The sequence below is a fragment of the Diceros bicornis genome, chromosome 9, assembly GCF_020826845.1.
Source record: "Diceros bicornis minor isolate mBicDic1 chromosome 9, mDicBic1.mat.cur, whole genome shotgun sequence".
Taxonomy (NCBI): Eukaryota; Metazoa; Chordata; class Mammalia; order Perissodactyla; family Rhinocerotidae; genus Diceros; species Diceros bicornis.
The window spans coordinates 32,714,660-32,734,021 of NC_080748.1; the positions used below are offsets into that span (position 1 = coordinate 32,714,660).

A 19,362-nucleotide genomic window follows, 5' to 3' on the forward strand; every position below is an offset into this window, starting at 1 on the left:
TGTTGGGGGATAATGTTTGACCAAGTAAAGAAGGAAATTCTGTTGATGGAACATTTAAAGGAGTAATGTCTTTGAGTAGGGGAGAAAGGAGTACAAAAATAGAGGATTGGCTTTAGATAGAAGCAAGGACATTTTATTCATTGCAAGGAAAAGATAGACTAGTATATAGGTATAGGTGCAGGAAGACTGGTAGATGGGGTGATTTACCATCCTTTCTGATTTTTTTCTCCTATCTCAGTTAAATAAGAAGCTCGGTTATCAAATGAAAGAGGAGGGAGAAAGAGATGTGGGAGGTTTGAAGACAAGGAGGAGTGAAATACTCATCTATGAAACTTGGTGAATCCTAAGGGCGTCGCATCAAGGGCCTTCTTGATATAAATAGTCTTGAATTTAAAGTGAGACCACAGCACAGGTGTGCATTTTTCTTTAGGAATATTCAGCTACTAGAGTGTAAACAAAGCAACTGGTTGGGATTTTTCCAGAGAAGTAAGACAGGGAGAGATGAAAGTAAGGATGAATGCAGAGGAATCTAAGCCGGGAAAGGAGTGAAGTGAATACATGAGGGGCTGGGGGATCATGAAAACCTAGAAGACTCAATGTGGTCAAACAGCTCTTATAGTCAAAATACTAGGAGGAATGAGCTGAAAATGAAAAACAAGAGTTTGAATCTGAGATTATGGATGAGGTGTAGTTATGATCTGTGGGTGGCTGGGGAGGAAGGATGAGAGAAGACCTCAAAGAACTGAGAGGTCAGGGTATTAGGAGTACCATCTGTGTGGATGCTGAAATCCCAAAGAAATATAGGAAAAGTAGTAATAGAGACAGTGAGTCAGATGCTATAATCTAGGAGTGAGGAGTGGAGATCTGGAAGTCAATTAATAACAACAAAGAAGGGCAAAGCTTATATAGTCTGATAGCATGAACTTCCAAGAAACTAAGTGGTTTTACAGAGAAGAGAGGATAATAGTTTGGCACTAGTAATGGAAAACAGGAAAAGTGGCTCACCTCCAGACTTAGTAGCTTGAGAATGAGGAAGCGGTATCTTTGGAGGATTTCAATTAGAACAAAAAGGTAAAGGGAAAGTTCACTGAAGAGGTTGAAAATAGAGAGGAGTTTGCTGAAGATGGATCAAGACTTCCAGGGGTCACAATGGAAGGATATAAAAGAACTGGGGAGTTGGTAACATATTAAATTAGGGGACTTACCGAGCCTGATAAGGATGGGTCTTCATGATGAGGAATGACCTGGGAGTCTTAGGCTTCTCCTGGAGGCTGAAGTTAACAGAGATGTAGGGTATAATGGGAATAGTGCCTACGGTGTCTTAGGCAGATTGTGGAGATGACACTATGATTTGGGGGAAAGAGAAACAGGAGGACTCACCGGAAAGGTAACTTACCTGGAAGGAACTTCCCAGGAGCATGAAGAACTCACTGAGTCTCCTCTTCAATAGTGCCAACTGGAGGTCTATAGGAACTGCAGCAGTTCCATCAGAGGACTTTACTGAAACAGTTCCCCTATGAAGAAATGTGGGTAGTCGTGGGAATGGAAAGGAGAGGGTTGATTAAAGTGGTGTTTTAGCAATACAGGAATACAAAAGTAGCTGGAATTCTGGAGTGGTATGTAAAGACATGGCTCTCCCCTTTAAAAAATTATAATCTTGGTAGTCTAGCATACTGGTTAAGAACATGAACCTTGAAGCCAAACGACGTGAATTCAAATCAAATCTTTGACACTAATAGCTATCTGACTTTGGGTAAATTTTTTTATCTCTGCTCACTCCATTTCTCTGTAAAATGAAAATTATAATAATATCTACTCCATAGGATTAAATGAGTTAATATTTATAAAGTTCTTACACATGGCACAGAATAATCACTATATAATGTTTGTTTTTGTTATTTTTTATCTAAAGCACTTAGAACAGTGTCTGGCACAAAGTAAGCACTGTATGTTGACCATTGTAATCAATTGAGAGAACTAACTGGAAGTATAAATGTAGAGGGCATGCATTTTCAAAATAGGTAGGTAGAATTAAGGATGAAGTCTGTGACCATGGAACCCATACAAAAGAGCTAGAGAGAAAATCAGATTTGAATTTATTAGCATTAATCTGGGGCAGTCTGCATATTAAGCAGAAAGGACATAGATTAATGGCATGAACAGTGTGAATAGGCTCAGTATCCGGGAAGACATCATAAAAGAGGCAAGTTTGAAGTGAGATTGAAGGAAAGAAGTGATGTGAAGAAACAGGAAAGAATCGTCAATTCTCAGGGGTGATTATGAGGCCCTGCTGAGTTAAGCTCTCCTGATTTCTTTAGCTTGATAACATTTCTGGACAGATTTGAGTCTTCTGACTTAGGAAGCAATTCAACTTTGTTGTTCTTTCCTTTTTGCTTATATATCAAAGTTTCGATCCTTTAAAATATTGTTTTTGGAAAACACATGTAACTAGTATACAACACTTTGAATTTAACCAACCTTTAGGAAAGATATTTAGTGATTTTTCAGATTTCCTTGTGGAAGCTTCTTTACACGTGCCTTGCTGTTATGATAATATTTCACTTCTTTTGGCTTGCAAAGTTTATCATGACTTTAGTATGCTTGGAAAGATTCACAGGTTCTATAAAAATCAACTAAGATTTTTTTTAAAAAGGATGTCATCTAAATAGAAAAAATCCGTATGTTCGAATGTTAAATAGGAGATGACAATTTCCGAAGTATTTAACAACAGTAAATTTTTTATTAATCACGCAAAATTGTAGGATTTCCTTTATGTAGGAATGGACAGGCAAATTCAGATACCCTTTTCCCTAAAGCTGTTAATGCCTTAAACTCTGCCGACTCAGCATTCATTTGCTGTGTTGGTAGAGGAAGGAACTCTTTCTCTCCTTCTTTCAAGGAAGAAAAATATCTACCCCTTCATCTTGTCAGTTACTCCTAGATATAGAAAAGATTGAGGGTTGGCCTGGTGGCGCAGCCGTTAAGTGCGAGCGCTCCGCTGCAGCGGTCCAGGGTTTGCCGGTTTGGATCCTGGGCGCGCATGGACGCACTGCTTGGCAAGCCATGCTGTGGCAGCATCCCATATAAAGTAGAGGAAGATGGGCACGATGTTAGCCCAGGGCCAGTCTTCCTCAGCAAAAAGAGAGGAGGATTGGCAGATGTTAGCACAGGGCTAATCTCTTCACAAAAACAAACAAACAAAAAAAGATTGAAATATGATTTTAAACCTGTGCAGCGCTTACCCTGGCCAGAATAGTGCTGGACAGAAGTGCTATATTCCTTACATCCTAGACCCATGGCAGGAATTGCTAATCCATCTTGGCACTGTTTCTCACTGATTCTGGTTATAGTTTCAGAATCCATTTCATCACAGTACGGGAAGTACTGGCTACCAATCCATAATAATTAACTACTCACTATATATGTCAGGTATTGTGCTAAGCATGTTACATATATTACTTTAATTATTACAACAGCCCTGTGAGGTTTTACAGGTGAGGACACTGATGATCAAAGAAGTTAAGAAATTTGCTCAAGGTCATAACAGTTGAAAAGCAGGAGAACCAAGATTCAGATACAGTTCTACTTTCCTCCAAAAATCTCTCACTTACCCATTGTACTTAATTCTTGGAACTAATGATGAAATGTCATTGTCATCCCTAGGAGGTATTTGACAATTTACTTTCAGGATCACCAGTACTTGAAAGGAAAAAATAAAAGTGAAAGATTGTCAACATTGGTAATTTTGTAGGAGTAAAGAAGGTGAACCAAAAAGGGGAAAACAGGCACACAAGAATGTCAGGCAACAAAGAAAGGAAGAGTCAAGGGGTTCCTGAAGAAGGTAATGAAGGATTCTTAGGAAATAAATAATTAAAAGATAAGCAAGAACACAGTAGTATGATAGGATAATTGTGTTAAAATTGATAGCAAATTAGAATAGAGGGAAGCTGTTAAATTTTGCCAGGAAGAAGCATATACAGTGTTTAGAAAAGGCATAACAACCTGAAAATGAAGGCCTATAATGAAAATTCATCAACTGTAATTGCTATATAGTTGTTATGGAAGCACTGTAATTATAGTATATGTGCAACTGGCCTGGATAAAAAAAATTAGGACAATCAAAATATTGTTTCATAAAGGAATAAGTATAACATTGCAATAGGCAATTTTGAATTGTCTATTATTATTGCCTTTGATTTTGGTTTTGTTTATAGTCAGAAAGGGAAGATTACCAATCCTAAATGTAGTTTACTTATGAGAAAATATCAAATTTTTCATGATTTTGAGTAAAGAAGCATAACTTTCTTAGAATGTCTGCATTTAAATTTTTATTATGTACTTTATTCTTTTGTCTAGCTGTGGCTAAACAAGACACATCTTCATTAACCGATGCTGTAGAGCAAGTGGCAAAGCAACAACAGTCACAAACCTCAGAAATAGAAAAAAACAAAAAAGTTCTGTTCCATTTGCAGGTAACCTATTTCATACAGTCTTTTAAGTGAGTCTTTACTTCCTTCAAAACTATATTAAATAACAGAGAAGTTATTAAGGATACTTAATTTGGGGATACAATTTTCAACTCTTATTTTTCATATTTACTCCTTCTTAATTATTCTGTTATCCCTAAGTGAAGTCTATATGAGCGCTCCAGTTTCATGGAACATTTTACACACTCAGTATACAAAGATTCAACAATGTCATTGCAACTGTAGTATGAGCATATAAAACCCAACATGTCACACAGAACTATTTTAAATTCACTTCTATTTGGTAGTTTTTCCTAAAATGCTGAATTGAAGGAAGATTAAGTTTTTAAGCCAGTGTTTTAAAGCTATGGCTTGTGAATTACTATTGTCAGTGAACATTTCAAGTAGATAAAGAACATTTCTGTGTTCCTTATATTTCATAATATATTCATAATTCCACTACAGGGAATCTGGAAGCCATACTTGGTTTTTGCACGCAGCATAATTAGATATAACTATACTCTGTTAATATAGCTAAAGAAGCAAAAATGGAAATAGTATCTTTACTATGTGCTTTGTAAAGGTTTTTTTATTAAATATATCATAGAAATGAAAAGAATAGGCTCTAGAGCCCAACTGCCTAGTTTGAAAGACAAGATTTGCTACTTCTAGCTCCATGGTTTAATTTCTCTGTGCTTCTGTTTTCATATTTGTAAAATGGAGATAATAATAGGACCTACTTATAAGGTTTTCATGAGGATTAAATGAATTAATACTTGTAAATATATGTAAGGTATTCTTGCTGGGACTCTGGTGGACAATATAGGCCTGGATTTTGACATTGGGTTTAGATATTAATACATCATCAGAGATATGATAATTATGTTATCATGGTAATATGGATTTCTTATAAATATTTGCATTGCATTAGTCACTTTTAGGAAAGAATACATTTTTACAATAGAATATAATACAAAAATAATAATGTCTTAGATTTCAATAAAGAAATTTTCTGGGGGCCAGCCCCATGGCTTAGCAGTTAAGTGCGCGCGCTCCACTACTGGTGGCCCGGGGTTCAGATCCTGGGCGTGCACCGACACACCTCTTGTCCGGCCATGCTGATGCGGCGTCCCACATAAAGCAACTAAGAAGGATGTGCAGCTATGACATACAACTATCTACTGGGGCTTTGGGGAGAAAAAGGGAAAAAAAAGGAGGAGGATTGGCAATCGATGTTAGCTCAGGGCCGGTCTTCCTCAGCAAAAAGAGGAGAATTGGCATAGATGTTAGCTCAGGGCTGATCTTCCTCACAAAAATAAAATCAAATAAAAAAATAAAAGAAATTTTCTGTAAAACTTCTCAGTCTTCAAAGAGTTTCAAAGTGATGTTATTTCACTTATATTGAGGGCCTACTTTCTAATAAGCATCTTGCTAAACATTGTCATCACTCTTAAGTAGCTCCCCATCTATTGAAGAGGGAGACAAAGAAGTAAACAAATAATTATATGCAGGGTAGTAGTGTCAACAATAGAGGCATGAACACAGATTTAACAGTGAAGAAGTGATCACAAAAAAAGTGACGTTTCAGTTGAGTTTTAAAGGACAGCTAGAGTTCACTTGAATGGTGTCTGGGACAGGCTTAAGGGTTAGGGGATGAGAAGGATGATACTCCAGACAAAAAGAAACTGGAAAAATTCACAAAGGCCTGAAATAGCATTGATACATTCATTGAACTATATGTAGTTTGGTGGTAGTACAGTATAGAGTGTGTTTTGAGAAGTGGTGGGAGATATATACCATGCTAAGAAATCTAAACTTTATTCTAAAGGTGATGGGAAGGTTTTGAGAGGCTTTAAGCAAGGGAGAAAATGATTAAATTTATGTGTTAGAAAGAGAATTCTAGATGCATAAAAACACTTGTCATAATCCAACATCCATTCATGATAAAAATTCTCAGCAAATTAGGAATAGAAGAGAACTTCCTCAATCTACAAAAGGGCATCTACATCCCTACATTAATCCTACAGCCAACTTCATATCAAATGGTAAAAGACTGAATATTTCTCTCCTAAGATCAGGAACAAGGTGAGGATATGTGCTCTTACCACTTCTGGTCATTCTATGGTACTGGTGGTTTAAGCCAGTGCAATCATGCAAGAAAAATAAATAAAAGGCATCCATATTGGAAAGGAGGAAGTAAAACTGTTTTTATTTACATATGGCATGATTATCTTTAGAAAATCTTAAGGATTCTATTTTAAAAAAACTATTAGGACTAATAAGTGAGTTTAGAAAGATTGAAGGAGATAAGATTAATATATGAAAATTAATTGTATTTCTATATATTGAAAAAAACAATCATAAATTAAAATTTAATTTGTATTTGGAGATGGGGACTTTGGGAAGTAATTAGGCCTAGATGAGGTCATGAGAGTGAGGCCTTCATGATATAAAAAGAGAAGAGACACTACGCTTGCTCGCTCTCTCTGCCATGTGAGGACACAGTGAGAAGAGAGCTGTCCACAAGCCAGGAAGGAGATCTCACCAGAAACCAACCATGCTGATACCCTTTCAGCCTTCAGAGCTGTGAGACATAAATTTCTGTTGTTTAAGCCACTAAGTCTATGGTATTTTTTCATAGCAGCCCAAGCTGACTAAAACAGATGCCAAGACAATTCATTAGAGAAAGGATAATCTTTCAACAAATAGTAGAGGACAGCCACATACCAAAAAAGTGAACCTCACATTTTAGCTCATACCACACGGAAAAATTAAGTCAAAATGGATCATAGGCCTAAATGTAAGAATTAAAACTACAAAGTATCTAGGAGAAAAGCTTAGTGATACTGGTTTTCACAAAGATTTCTTAAATAGGATGCAAAAATTTAAAAAAATGTTTTTTAATTTCTGTTCAAAAGACAGTTATGAAAATTAATGGAAGATATACTTGCTGGGGCCCTATGGACATTTGAGTTGTCACAGACAGAGAGAAAATATTTGAAAACACATCTGACAATGTACTCATATTTACAACTCAAGAAAGGCAAACAACCCAATGAAAAAATGGGTGAACGATTTGAATAGTCATTTCATGAAAGAAGATATTACAAAAGACAAGCACATGAAAAGATATTCAATATCATTAATCATTAAGGAAATGCAAATTGAAATCACAATGAGATATCACTCTATACTCACTAGAATGACTAAATTGAAAAAGACTGACTATACCGAGTTTGGTGTAGATATGGGAGAACTGGAACACTCAGACCCCATTATTTGGAATATAAAATGGTACAGTCACTTAGGAAAACAGTTTACAGTTTCTTAAAAGGTTAAAATATATTTACCATATAACCCAGTCTTTCAACTTCTAGATATTTATTTATCCAAGAGAAATTAAAGTGTATGCTCACTGGAAAACTGGAAACAACATAAATACCCATCAGATGAATGGATAAATAAAGTGTGGTATATCTATACAATGGAATACTACTAAGCAGTGAAAAGGAAGAGCTACTGATGTGTACAAGAACATGGATGAATCTCAAAATAATTACACTGAAAGAAGTGAGACTAAAAAAGTATATGAGGGGGCCTGGCCCCATGGCGTAGTGGTTGAGTTCAGCACGCTCTGCTTCAGCAGCCTGGGTTCGCAGGTTTGGATCCCAGGCACAGACCTATGCCACTCATCAGCTATGCTGTGGTGGCCACCACACACAAAATAGAGGAAGATTGGCACAGATGTTAGGTCAGGGCAAATCTTCCTCAACAACAACAACAACAACAAGTGTATATTGTGAGATTCTATTTATATAAAATTCTTGAAAGTACCAAATAATCTTTAGTGACATACAGCAGATGAATAGTTGCCTGGGAATGGAGAGATGGGGAGGGAAGGATGGAGTGCAAAGCACCAGGAGGAAACTTTTGTGGGTAATGGATATGTTTATCTTAATTGTGATGGTCTCATGAGCATAAAAGTAAGTCAAAACTCATCAAATTGTAAAGTTTAAATATGTTCAGTTTATTTACATCAATTATACCTCAATAAATCTATTTTTCACAAAAAAGAAGAGGGAGGGGGGATGCGGAAGAGGAGAAGGAAGAAGCAGGAAGAAGAAAGAAGAGGGGAATGGGATGGGGGGAGGGGAGGAAAGCAGTAACAACAACAAGAAATATAATTCTAGTGAAAGAGTAGAAATTGATTGAAGGAGGAATTGACTCAAGTCTGGGAGAAAAGTTAATAATGTATTACATTAGTCCAGGAAAGAGAAGAGATGATGGCCAAATCAGTGGAAATGTCATTTCTCCCCATATTGATCAATACGGTCAATAGCCTGATCTAGCTGGCAGGGCATGTGTCCCTGTGCATCACTCATTCACTCATTTAATAAATATTTACTGAGCACCTACTTTGCACCAGGTACTATTTTAAGCAAGATAGTGGTAAAGAGGAGAGACAGGGTTACTGCACCCATGAGGCTTACTTTCTAGTCAGGGAGGCAGGCAATAAAGAAATAAACAAAAAGAAGGTAATTCCATTGATTGATGTGTTACAAAGGAAATACAATAGGATAATGTGTAGAGAGTAACTTGAGGAGGAGGAGGGGTGGTTAATTTATATGTTGATTCAGGGAAGACTGTTCTGAGGTAATAACAAAGCTGAATTTTTAATTATTTGAATTTGACCCCAACAGATAATAACTATGGGTGGAGAATTCTAAGGTAGAGAGAACAATTTCAAATGCCCTTAGGTGGGAAGGAACTAGGCATATTTAATAAACAGAAAGGAGGCTGGAAGAGGGGAGAGTAGTACATGAGAAGGACGGCACAGCAGATAGGAACTAAGGCATATAAGGCCTTGTAAGCCACAGTAAGGAATCTGAATTTTATTGTTAGTGCAGTAGGAAACCATTGGAGGATCTTGAGCAGGGAAGTAACATCATATGATTTGTGCTTTTTGAAGATTCTTCTGCCTAATATATGGAGCCTAGTTGGGGGAGAGGGGGAAGAATGGAAACAGGGAGACCAGGTAGAAGCTAGGCCACACTACAAAGATTGGTCAGAAGTGAATTTATGATTTTATTTCGTAGCCCCAACCATCAAGATTTGCTAGTCAGTAGGTTGTGGGGGCTAAAGTAAAGGAAAGAATCAAGAATAGCTTCTAGGTTTTTGAGTATCCAGGTGGAAAGTGGTACAGTTTGTTGAAATCAGGAAGACTGGGGAGGAATATGCTGGGTATGTAAATTAAATTTTCTTTTCTAAACATGGGTAGTTGAGATGTCTGTTAAAATATGTAAATACAAATGTCAAGTGGGCATTTGAAATATCAGACCTGGAGACAAAAATTGAGACTCATCAGCATGTTGTATTTTTCACAGTACTTCCCTGTCTTGTCTCTGCCAGGAAAAGGATAGGTGGGGTCTGCCTTTTTAGTGCAGTGCCTCCCTCTCAAAATTATAAATTTATTTAAAGAGGATGACCTACTAGATAGAAAAAAAAAAGGGATGGAGGCTGGCCTGCAGAGTTTTTTTGGTGGGAGGATCTATAGAATTTGATGAATAGTTAGACATGGATAATAAAGAGAAGGGAGGAATTAAGGGTGGCTCCCAAAGTAGTACTGTTAATTACTTTGGGAAAATAGAGGTGTGGTAATTTGCATTTTTTGTCCCAATTCTTTATCCTTGTGTATATCTACACCCTTTGCCATGTATCATTACAATATCCTTCTTAGTGAGTAAGCATACTTCTACCCTTTGACTGTGCTTTTCATCATATGACCAGCTAGGATTTTAGCAGATGTTGTTGAAACAGAAGCTTGAAAAAGCTCTAACGTAATTGAGCTTCCATTCTTCTGCATCCACTGTCATCATGAGAGGGACATCCCTGACCTGGCCCACTGGAGGTTAAGATACGTGTGAAGCAAAGCCAAGACACCCAGCCAGCCCAGTCAGCCAGTCATCTTCCAGCCAGCCAACCCCCAGACATTTGAGCAAATCCAACCAAGGTTAACATCTAGCCAACTCAGCTGCTCCCAGTCATGTGAGCAATAAACACTTACTGTTGTACGTCACTGAGGTTTTGTGGTTCTGGCAATGGATAACTGATACAAGGAAGAACAGGATGGGATGACAGGGAGGATTAGTCTGATTTTTGGACATGATGAATTTCAGATGGCCAGTGGCAGCTGGGTGTAGGACTCAACAGCCACTTATGTTCTGTGCATCATCAGCATATACATAGCTCAAGATGTAAGTATGGATAAGATTACTCGAGGAGTATATGTAGAATGAAAGGAGGAAATAATGACGACTGCACCCTGAGGAAGACCTATCTTTGAAGGAACCATAGACATTGAGAAGGAATGCTCATAGATATCTGAGGAGAACCAGAGAAGAGTGGTGGTGTGAAAACTGGGTTTTAAAAAGGAGGTGCTGGTTAGAAATGCCAAATGCCCCAGAGAGATAAGACAGACATCTTTATACTCATTTTACAAATGAAGAAATTGAGGTTTGGATGGGGTAATTAAGTTTGCTGTGTATGATCATACCAACTAGTAAATAGCAGTAAGGGCCCTAGAACCTAGATCTTTTGGTTTTTTAACCCAAGGCTTTATCATTTTTATCATATTGCCTTTCTTCAGTGTGTACTTCCAATGCTCATAAATATGTTATTAAAATGATTGTAAAGTATCTTTTATATATAAAATGTTAAGACAAATGATAAATTTTAATATTTAGAATTAGATGAACTTTAAAAAATAAGAAATATATAACTTTGGGCTCCTTCTGAGATTATAAAATAATTCTGTTGCTTTATTGCTTGTTTCCTTCTATTATGCATCAATTTTTCTATATCTGATAAATATATATTTTTTATGTTAAGTGATTTTCCTACATGCACTATGGATCAAAACAATGACTTTTCTCTCATGTTGAATATCATGAATTAATAATAATGTTGAAATATATTACAGAATGAACTTCATGAACTTGAAAAACAAATAGCATCTGTCTCTGCAGAAACTAAAGAAACAGAAAGGCAAATTTATCAGCAAGATGCTGTCATAGAGAATACCAAACTTCACTGTGGAAACCTGGAAACTCAAATCAAATCCTTACACTCAGAAAATGTAAAGCTTAAATTTGACATAGAAGCAGCCCAAGAAGACTTTGAGGAACACATGATAAGATATAATGAATATCATGCAAAAATAAAAGTGCATAAAGATAGTTTGGGGGAGATAGAAAGCAAATGGTCATTTATGACTGAACTCCGGGAAAAACGAGATCTTGTTAAAAAACTAAAGGCAATGAAAGAGGAACTTATGCAAGATCTCCAAAACCCAGAAGGAAACCGGATGAAACAAGTACAGGTTTGAAATGTCACTTATCAAAACGTTTTCTGTTACTCCTTTTTTGCAAGTACACTTATTAAGTGATAAATTTATCATTAATGTAATAAAATACTCATAGCTGCTTTAACTAGATTCAGAAACTATTTTCACTATTTTTAAAAACTTGGATAAGTACATGAGATATGTAACAACTATGCCAAATGTGCAAAAGCATAAAGGAAATGTCCCCAAATTCTCTGTGGAGTAATAAAAATATGTAGACAAACAAAATCACAGTGAACAGTTAATCCATTTGTTGCAGAACGTTTAACTCACAAAAATGTTGATGCCCTGGCTTCTAGACTAATGTATCTAGACCAAATCAATTTAGTATACTTAATGCTGCTATGCAAACAATATGAATTAATAATTGTACCTTAAGCATCTTCTATTTCTTTTACTATTCTTTGAAGACAGTGGGAGATACAAACTTAAAAATCTATCATTTCTTGCCAGAGAATTAAAAGTACCCTTTACACTGTTGCTGGGCAGTTACCACTATAACTACCACTTTCCTTTATGTCTTATTTTCATTTGGTTTTAGTTCTAAGTTTTCAAATCTAAAGTTTGTTTGAATAACAGTTCTTTATTCTTTGTACATATGGAAGTGATAGTCTAATCCTATTTTTCAAAATTAAATGTGATGGCTAGTTTTCTTAAATTATAGAAACACTGAAAATCTTGGATTTATATTGACCATTCATTGTTTGACTTGTATATTTTAAATTTTATAAATATACAGGAGGACATTACAAAGCTAAAGGATAAAATCATAACTATAAAAGAGTCTATCATTGAAAAAACCTGTTTTCTTGAGGAAGAAAAAAAGACACACGAAAAATTAAGGAAAGAAATAGAGGTAAGTCTTAATTATCTGGATTTCAATGTTTATGGGATCATTTCTTAAACTTATACTATATTCATAATTTCCATAGTTTACTCAATTCCCAAAGCAGCTAGAGAACAAAGAACTAAAAAAAGCAGTAGATAAGTCTAAATCATTAATAGATAATTAGAGATAACTCCCTCCTTCAAAGATATTCAAATATGTGAATTTATAAACACAAAGCCAGCAGTCACTCCTATTTAAATCTGGCCTAGAATTTTTCCAGGTCGCCTTACACCAACAGCTTGGCACCCATTTAATGGCTAGAAAGCAGAGGCTATCAAGTCAAAAAGGATGACTCTTCCTAGATAGACATCAAAGACTCCTCAAAATAGAGTAAAAAACAATGGAACTCATTAGTATTCTAACCCTCTCTGACTTCCTATTTGCAATTATCGAGTCAAATTAAAAAAAAAATAATATGCAAAAATTGAAGGTGAGACTAAATTTGTAGTACCACTGGTAGACTTCTATAGTCATTATTGTGTAGATGAATGGAGAACAAAAATGGAAAAGAATATGTTGTTAAGGGCAAATAAATAATTTTCACACTTAAGAAATTAATTTGTAAAATAAAAAGATGCATGTTTTTAACTTGCTTGTGACTAATTTGACACAGTAAAAAAGCAACTGAGGAAGCTGAAGATAAAAACCCTCACCTTTACAAAACATTCTCTCTAACACCACGATTTACTTTTATATTTTACTAGTAATCGAAATAAATATGGGGTTTCTGCCTTTCTAGATATCAAGATTTATTATAAAACTATAAATAGACACTTTATAAGTGGCATAGAAATAGAAAAAAATTCATTAAAGAAACAGAAAAAAGAATCCATAAATAACCCATTATATGTGATACAAACAAAATCCGGTTAGCCATATGGAAAAATAAAGAAAATTTTAAAATAAAACTGGATTCGTACCTCATAACACACACATACATACACTTCCAGGAGGATTGAAGACAATATAGAGGACAAACAACCATTTGTCAGAGAAATATTTCTTTTAAAAGACACACACACACACTTACTGCATGATTAAATATTACTTTTGACTGTATCATAAATTTCTAGATTATTGAAATGCACCATAACAATAGAGAAGACAGGATTCATTTTGAGAGAAGATATTTGTAACATACATAAATGACTAAGAGATCAGAAAATGTTGGGGCCGGCCCAGTGGTATAGTGGTTAAGTTCATGCACTCTGCTTCAGCAGCCCAGGGTTTGTGGGTTCAGATCCTGGGTGCAGACCTACACGTGGCTCATCAAGCCACACTGTGGTGGCCTCCCACATATGAAAAATAGAGGAAAACTGGCACAGATGTTAGCTCGGTGACAATCTTCCTCAAGCAAAAAGAGGAAGATTGACAACATATGTTAGCTCAGGGCCAATCTTCCTCACCAAAAAAAAAAAAAAAAAAAAAGTCAAACCAGCCAGTAGAACATTGAGTAAATGGTATGAAAAGTCTTATTTTTTGAAATATGAATATCCAAAAACACAACTAACCCTATTAACAGATTGATAATTAAAACCATAATGAGGTCCCATATTTAGGCAATCAGCTTATCAGTATTACAATTGGTAAGATGTGGAACACCAGAATTCTAATATACTATTGGTATGAGTATAAATTGGTAAAAAGCATTTTGGAATGGAATTTGAGATTACCTAGTAATTTTTTATGCTAATATACTTTACTGAGGTATAATTGTCATAAGAGTAAGTACACAAATTGTAAAGGTGTAGCTTGATTAATTTTGACTAATGTGTGTATACACCCATGTTACCATCACCTAGACCATGATATAAAACTTCCCCATCATGCCCAGAAAGTTCTCTTGTGCCCCTTTCCTCAGGCTACCACTGATTTTTTAAGACAGCTTTATTGAGATATAATTCACATACTGTACAATTCACCCATTTAAAGTATATAATTCAATGGTTTTTATTACATTCATAGACAATATGTAACTGTCACCACAGTCAATTTTAGAAATTTTCATCACCTTGAAAAGAAAACCCATACCCTTCAGCTATGACCTCGCCATTTGTCTATTGTATTTACCCATATTTTTGCTCTACTGTATTCTTTCTTCCTTCCTGATATTCTACGATTCCTCCTTTTATCATTTCCTTTCTCTTTTGAAAACTTCTAAATTATTTTAGGATAGGTCTACTGATGACAAAGCTTTTTAGTTTTTTTCATCTGAGAATGCTTTGATTTCCTCTCCATTCCTGAAGGATATCTTTGCTGGATATAGAATTCTGAATTGACAGTTCTTTCTAAAGTTGAAAAATGTTTCTTTCTGGCATCCATGATTTCCGATGACAAACCAGTCACTGAAATTGTTTTTCTGCATATAGGTAAGGTGTTTATTTCTTGCTGCTTTCAGGATTTCCTATGTCTTTAGTTTTCAGAAGTTTTACTGTGTTTTGGCATGACTTTCTTTGGATTTATCCTGTTTGGAATAGTCTCAGTTTCTTGATTCTGTAGGTTTATGTCTTTTGCCAATTTGGGAAATTTTCAACTCTTATTTTTTTGAATACTTTTTCAGCTCTGCCCTCTTTCTTCTCTCCTTCCAGGACTCTGATGACACAAATGATAGATCTTTTTTGTTATAGGCCCATAGTTCCCTGAAGCTCTGTTTATTTCTTTTTTTCAGTCTATTTTCTCTCTGTTTTCAGATTGAGTAGTGTCTAGTGTTCTATCTGCCATTACTGATTCTTTCCTCTGACTCCTCCATTCTGCTATTGAGCCCACTCATTAAATTTTTCATTTTTATTTTTATATCTTTTCCATTTGGTTCTTTGTATCTTTTATTTCTTTGCTGATACATTCTATTTTTTCATTTATTTCAGTCATGTTCATAATTGCTCATTTAAGCATTTTTATGATAACTGCTTTAAAATGCTTGTCAGATAATTCTGACTTCTGTGGTGTTTTTGTGTGTGTGTGTGTTGGCACATATTGATTGTTATTTCTTATTAAGTTTGAGATCTTCCTGGTTCTTAGTTTGATAAGTGACTTTCTACTGAAATCTGGATATGTTGGGTATTATGTTTTAAGACTCTGGATCATTTTTACTTCCAGGTGGTGGTGGAAATTCAGATTTTCCACCCAGTCTCCATTGACACTCATGGAGGGAGGCAGAGCTTCCTGTTACTGCTATCCAGGAGTGGGAGTTCTAGCTGCCCACTGGGCCTCTGCTGATAACCCCCTGACTGGGAGGGGCAGGGGTGCCTCCTTACTGCTACCCATGTGGCCTACACTGATACCAGGTAGATGTGGCCTTGTTAGTACTGAATCATGGTGCAAGTCCTGACCCTCCAGTAAGCTTCCTCTAATATTCTCTCAGTGAGAAGGGGAAGGATGCCTTGTTACCACTAGATGAAGGTAGATGTCCAGGCTCCTAAAATGGGCTCCACTGACAACACAGGGTGTGCTTTTTACTGCCCAATGGGGATGAAAAGTCCTGTCTCCCCAATTAGCCTTCTCTGACACAACCCCAGCAGGAGGATTAGGGCCCCTTGTTGTAGCCTAGCAATGGTAGAAGTTTAGACTTTCCACTGAGCCTTTGCGTGGTGGGCGGGGGGATCATAGTTTTTTTGTGGTGTTTGACTTTAGTAGAGTAGTTACTATCTAAAAGTTTTCTATCTTGCTAGGCTCCCCTTTTCTTGGTTCTTTGGCTAGAGATCAGGCTTTCTTTGGAACTATTTTTTGTCTACTCTTATTGGCGTTTCCAGGTTGCTGTCTTCTCTAGTATCTACTCTGGGTATATGAGGCAAGATGAAAACCCAAGGGAACTCATAACCACATTGTTCCTTGGGTCCTGAGGTCCCTAGTCAGTTTGCCTCTTCTCTCCACCTTTCAGAAGCTTCTTATTTTTGTTTTATATATAATGTCCAGGGTTTCTAGTTCTACTTAGCAGGAGGAATAAGTATATGAAGTATATCTACTTCATGTTGACAGAAGCAGAAGAGTAAATGGGTACTTTTAATAGTAGAGGGTGATGGAAGTGGCCACTAATGTGAGATTTAGATGGAATGTCACTGAGCTTGTGACATCATTTTTTAATGTTTTCATCATTCTGGTTCAACATCTTCAATTCAATGTGATACACCACATCAACAAAATGAAGAATAAAAATCACATGATCATCTCAAGAGATGCAGAGAAAGCATTTGACAAGATACAGCATCCATTTATGATAAAAACTCTGAATAAAATGAGTATAGAAGGAAAGTACCTCAACATAATAAAGGCCATATATGACAAACCTACAGCTAAAATCACTCAACAGAGAAAAACTGAAAGGCATCCCTTTAATAACAGGAACCAGACAAGGATGCCCACTTTCATCACTCTTATATAACATAGTATTGGAAACTAGCCAGAGCAATCAGCCAAGAAAAAGAAATAAAAGGGATCCAAATTGGAAAGGAAGAAGTGAAACTGTCCCTTTTTTGCAGATGACATGATTTTATATATAGAAAATCCTAAAGAATCCACCAAAATATTATTAGAAATAATAAATGAATACAGTAAAGTTGCAGGATACAAAATCAACATACAAAAATCAGTTGTGTTTCTGTACACTAACAATGAAGTAGCAGAAAGAGAAATCAAGAACACAATCCCATTTACAATTGCAACAAAAAGAATAAAATGTCTAGGAATAAATTTAACCAAAGAGGTGAAAGACCTGTACACTGAAAACTATAAAACATTGTTGAAAGAAATTGAAGAAGACACAAAGAAATGGAAAGATATTCCATGCTCTTGGATTGGAAGAATTAACATAGTTAAAATTTCCAGACTTGCTAAGGCAATCTACAGATTCAATGCAATTCCTATCAAAGTTCCAACAACATTTTTCACAGAAATAGAACAAAGAATCCTAAAATTTATATGGAACAACAAAAGACCCCAAATACCAAAAGGAATCCTGAGAAAAAAGAACAAAGCTGGAGGTATCATAGTGCCTGATTTCAAAATATACTACAAGCTATAGTAATCAAAACAGCATGATACTGGCACAAAAACAGACACACAGATCAATGGAACTGAATTGAAAGCCCAGAAATAAACCCAGACATCTATGGACAGCTAATTTTCAACAAGGGAGCCAAGAACATACAGTGGAGAAAGGAAAGTCTCTTCAATAAATGGTTTTGGGAAAACTGGACAAAAGAATGAAAGTAGGCCATTATCTTACACTATACACAAAAATTAACTCAAAATGGATTAAAGACTTGAATGTAAGACCTGAAACCATAAAACTTCTAGAAGAAAACAGGCAGTATGCTCTTCAACATCAGTCTTAGCAGCACATTTTCAAATACCGTGTCTGACCAGGCAAGGGAAAGAATAGAAAAAATAAACAAATGGGACTACATCAAACTAAAAAGCTTCTAATTGCAAAGGAAACTATGAACAAAATGAAAAGACAACCTAACAATTGAGAGAAGATATTTGCAAATCATACATCTGATAAGGGGTTAATATCCAAAATATATAAAGAACTCATACATCTCAACAAGAAAAGAAACAAACAACTCAATTAAAAATGGGCAAAAGATCTGAACAGATGTTTTTCCAAAGAAGATATACAGATGGCCAACAGGCACATGAAAAGATGTTCAACATCACTAATTATTAGGGAAATGCAAATCAAAATGACAATGAGATATCATCTCATGCCTGTCAGAATGGCTATAATTAACATGACAAGAAATAACAAGTGTTGGAGAGGATGTGGAGAAAAGGGAACTCCCATACGCTGCTGGTGGGAATGCAAACTGGTGCAGCCACTCTGGAAAAACAGTATTGAGATTCCTCAAAAAATTAAGAATAGAAATACCTTATGATCCAGCTATCCCACAGCTGGTATTTATCCAAAGAACATGAAAACACGAATGCATAAAGATATATGTACCTCTATGTTCATTGCAGCATTTACAATAGCCAAGACTTGGAAACACCCTAGGTGCCCATCAAGGGACGAATGGATAAAGATGTGGTATATATACACAATGGAATACTACTCAGCTATAAAAATAAAAGATGAAATCTTGCCATTTGTGACAACGTGGATGGACCTTGAGGTTATTATACTAAGTGAAATAAGTCAGGTGGAGAAGGTAAAATACCGTATGATCTCCTTCATAAATAGAAAATGAAAACAACAACAACAAGCAAACAAATATATACAGAGATTAGATTGGTGGTTACCAGAGGGGAAGAGGGGAGAGAAGAGGGTGAAAGGGGTGACTGGGCACATGTGTATAGTGATGGTTGGTTATTAGTCTTTGAGTGGTGAACATGATGTAGTCTACATAGAAATCAAAATACAATGATGTACACCTGAAATTTATATAATGTTATAAACCAATGTTACCTAAATAAAAAAATAAAATTAAAAACTAAAAAAAAAAGTCTTCATCCTTTAACTTCTTGCCCTGAATTTAATAAATTGTTTTTAAGCTTTCATAATATGGATACCTCTGTTAAGATTCTTTGGGGCTTTTAAATTTTGGTTCTATTACCTCTAATACATTTAAAATTAGTCCTCACTTCTATCACAATATTATGATTGAAAA

At 35.7% G+C, this 19,362-nt stretch overlaps 1 protein-coding gene across 4 annotated transcripts in view; it reads left to right on the forward strand.

Annotated features, from left to right (window-relative positions):
* The window catches only part of CCDC122 (coiled-coil domain containing 122), a 46,644-nt gene that overhangs the window by 8,599 nt on the left and 18,683 nt on the right, over positions 1–19,362 (forward strand). For 3 of the 4 annotated variants that reach the window (XM_058548225.1, XM_058548226.1, XM_058548224.1), the window contains 4 exons: positions 3,752–3,841; positions 4,357–4,472; positions 11,446–11,844; positions 12,608–12,724. In XM_058548225.1, the coding sequence (XP_058404208.1) occupies positions 3,796–3,841; positions 4,357–4,472; positions 11,446–11,844; positions 12,608–12,724 (678 nt within the window). In that variant the 5' untranslated portion in view covers positions 3,752–3,795. Of the gene's footprint in view, positions 1–3,751; positions 3,842–4,356; positions 4,473–11,445; positions 11,845–12,607; positions 12,725–15,853; positions 16,047–19,362 lie in introns of those variants that run through there. The other variant, XM_058548227.1, reaches the window with a different exon arrangement.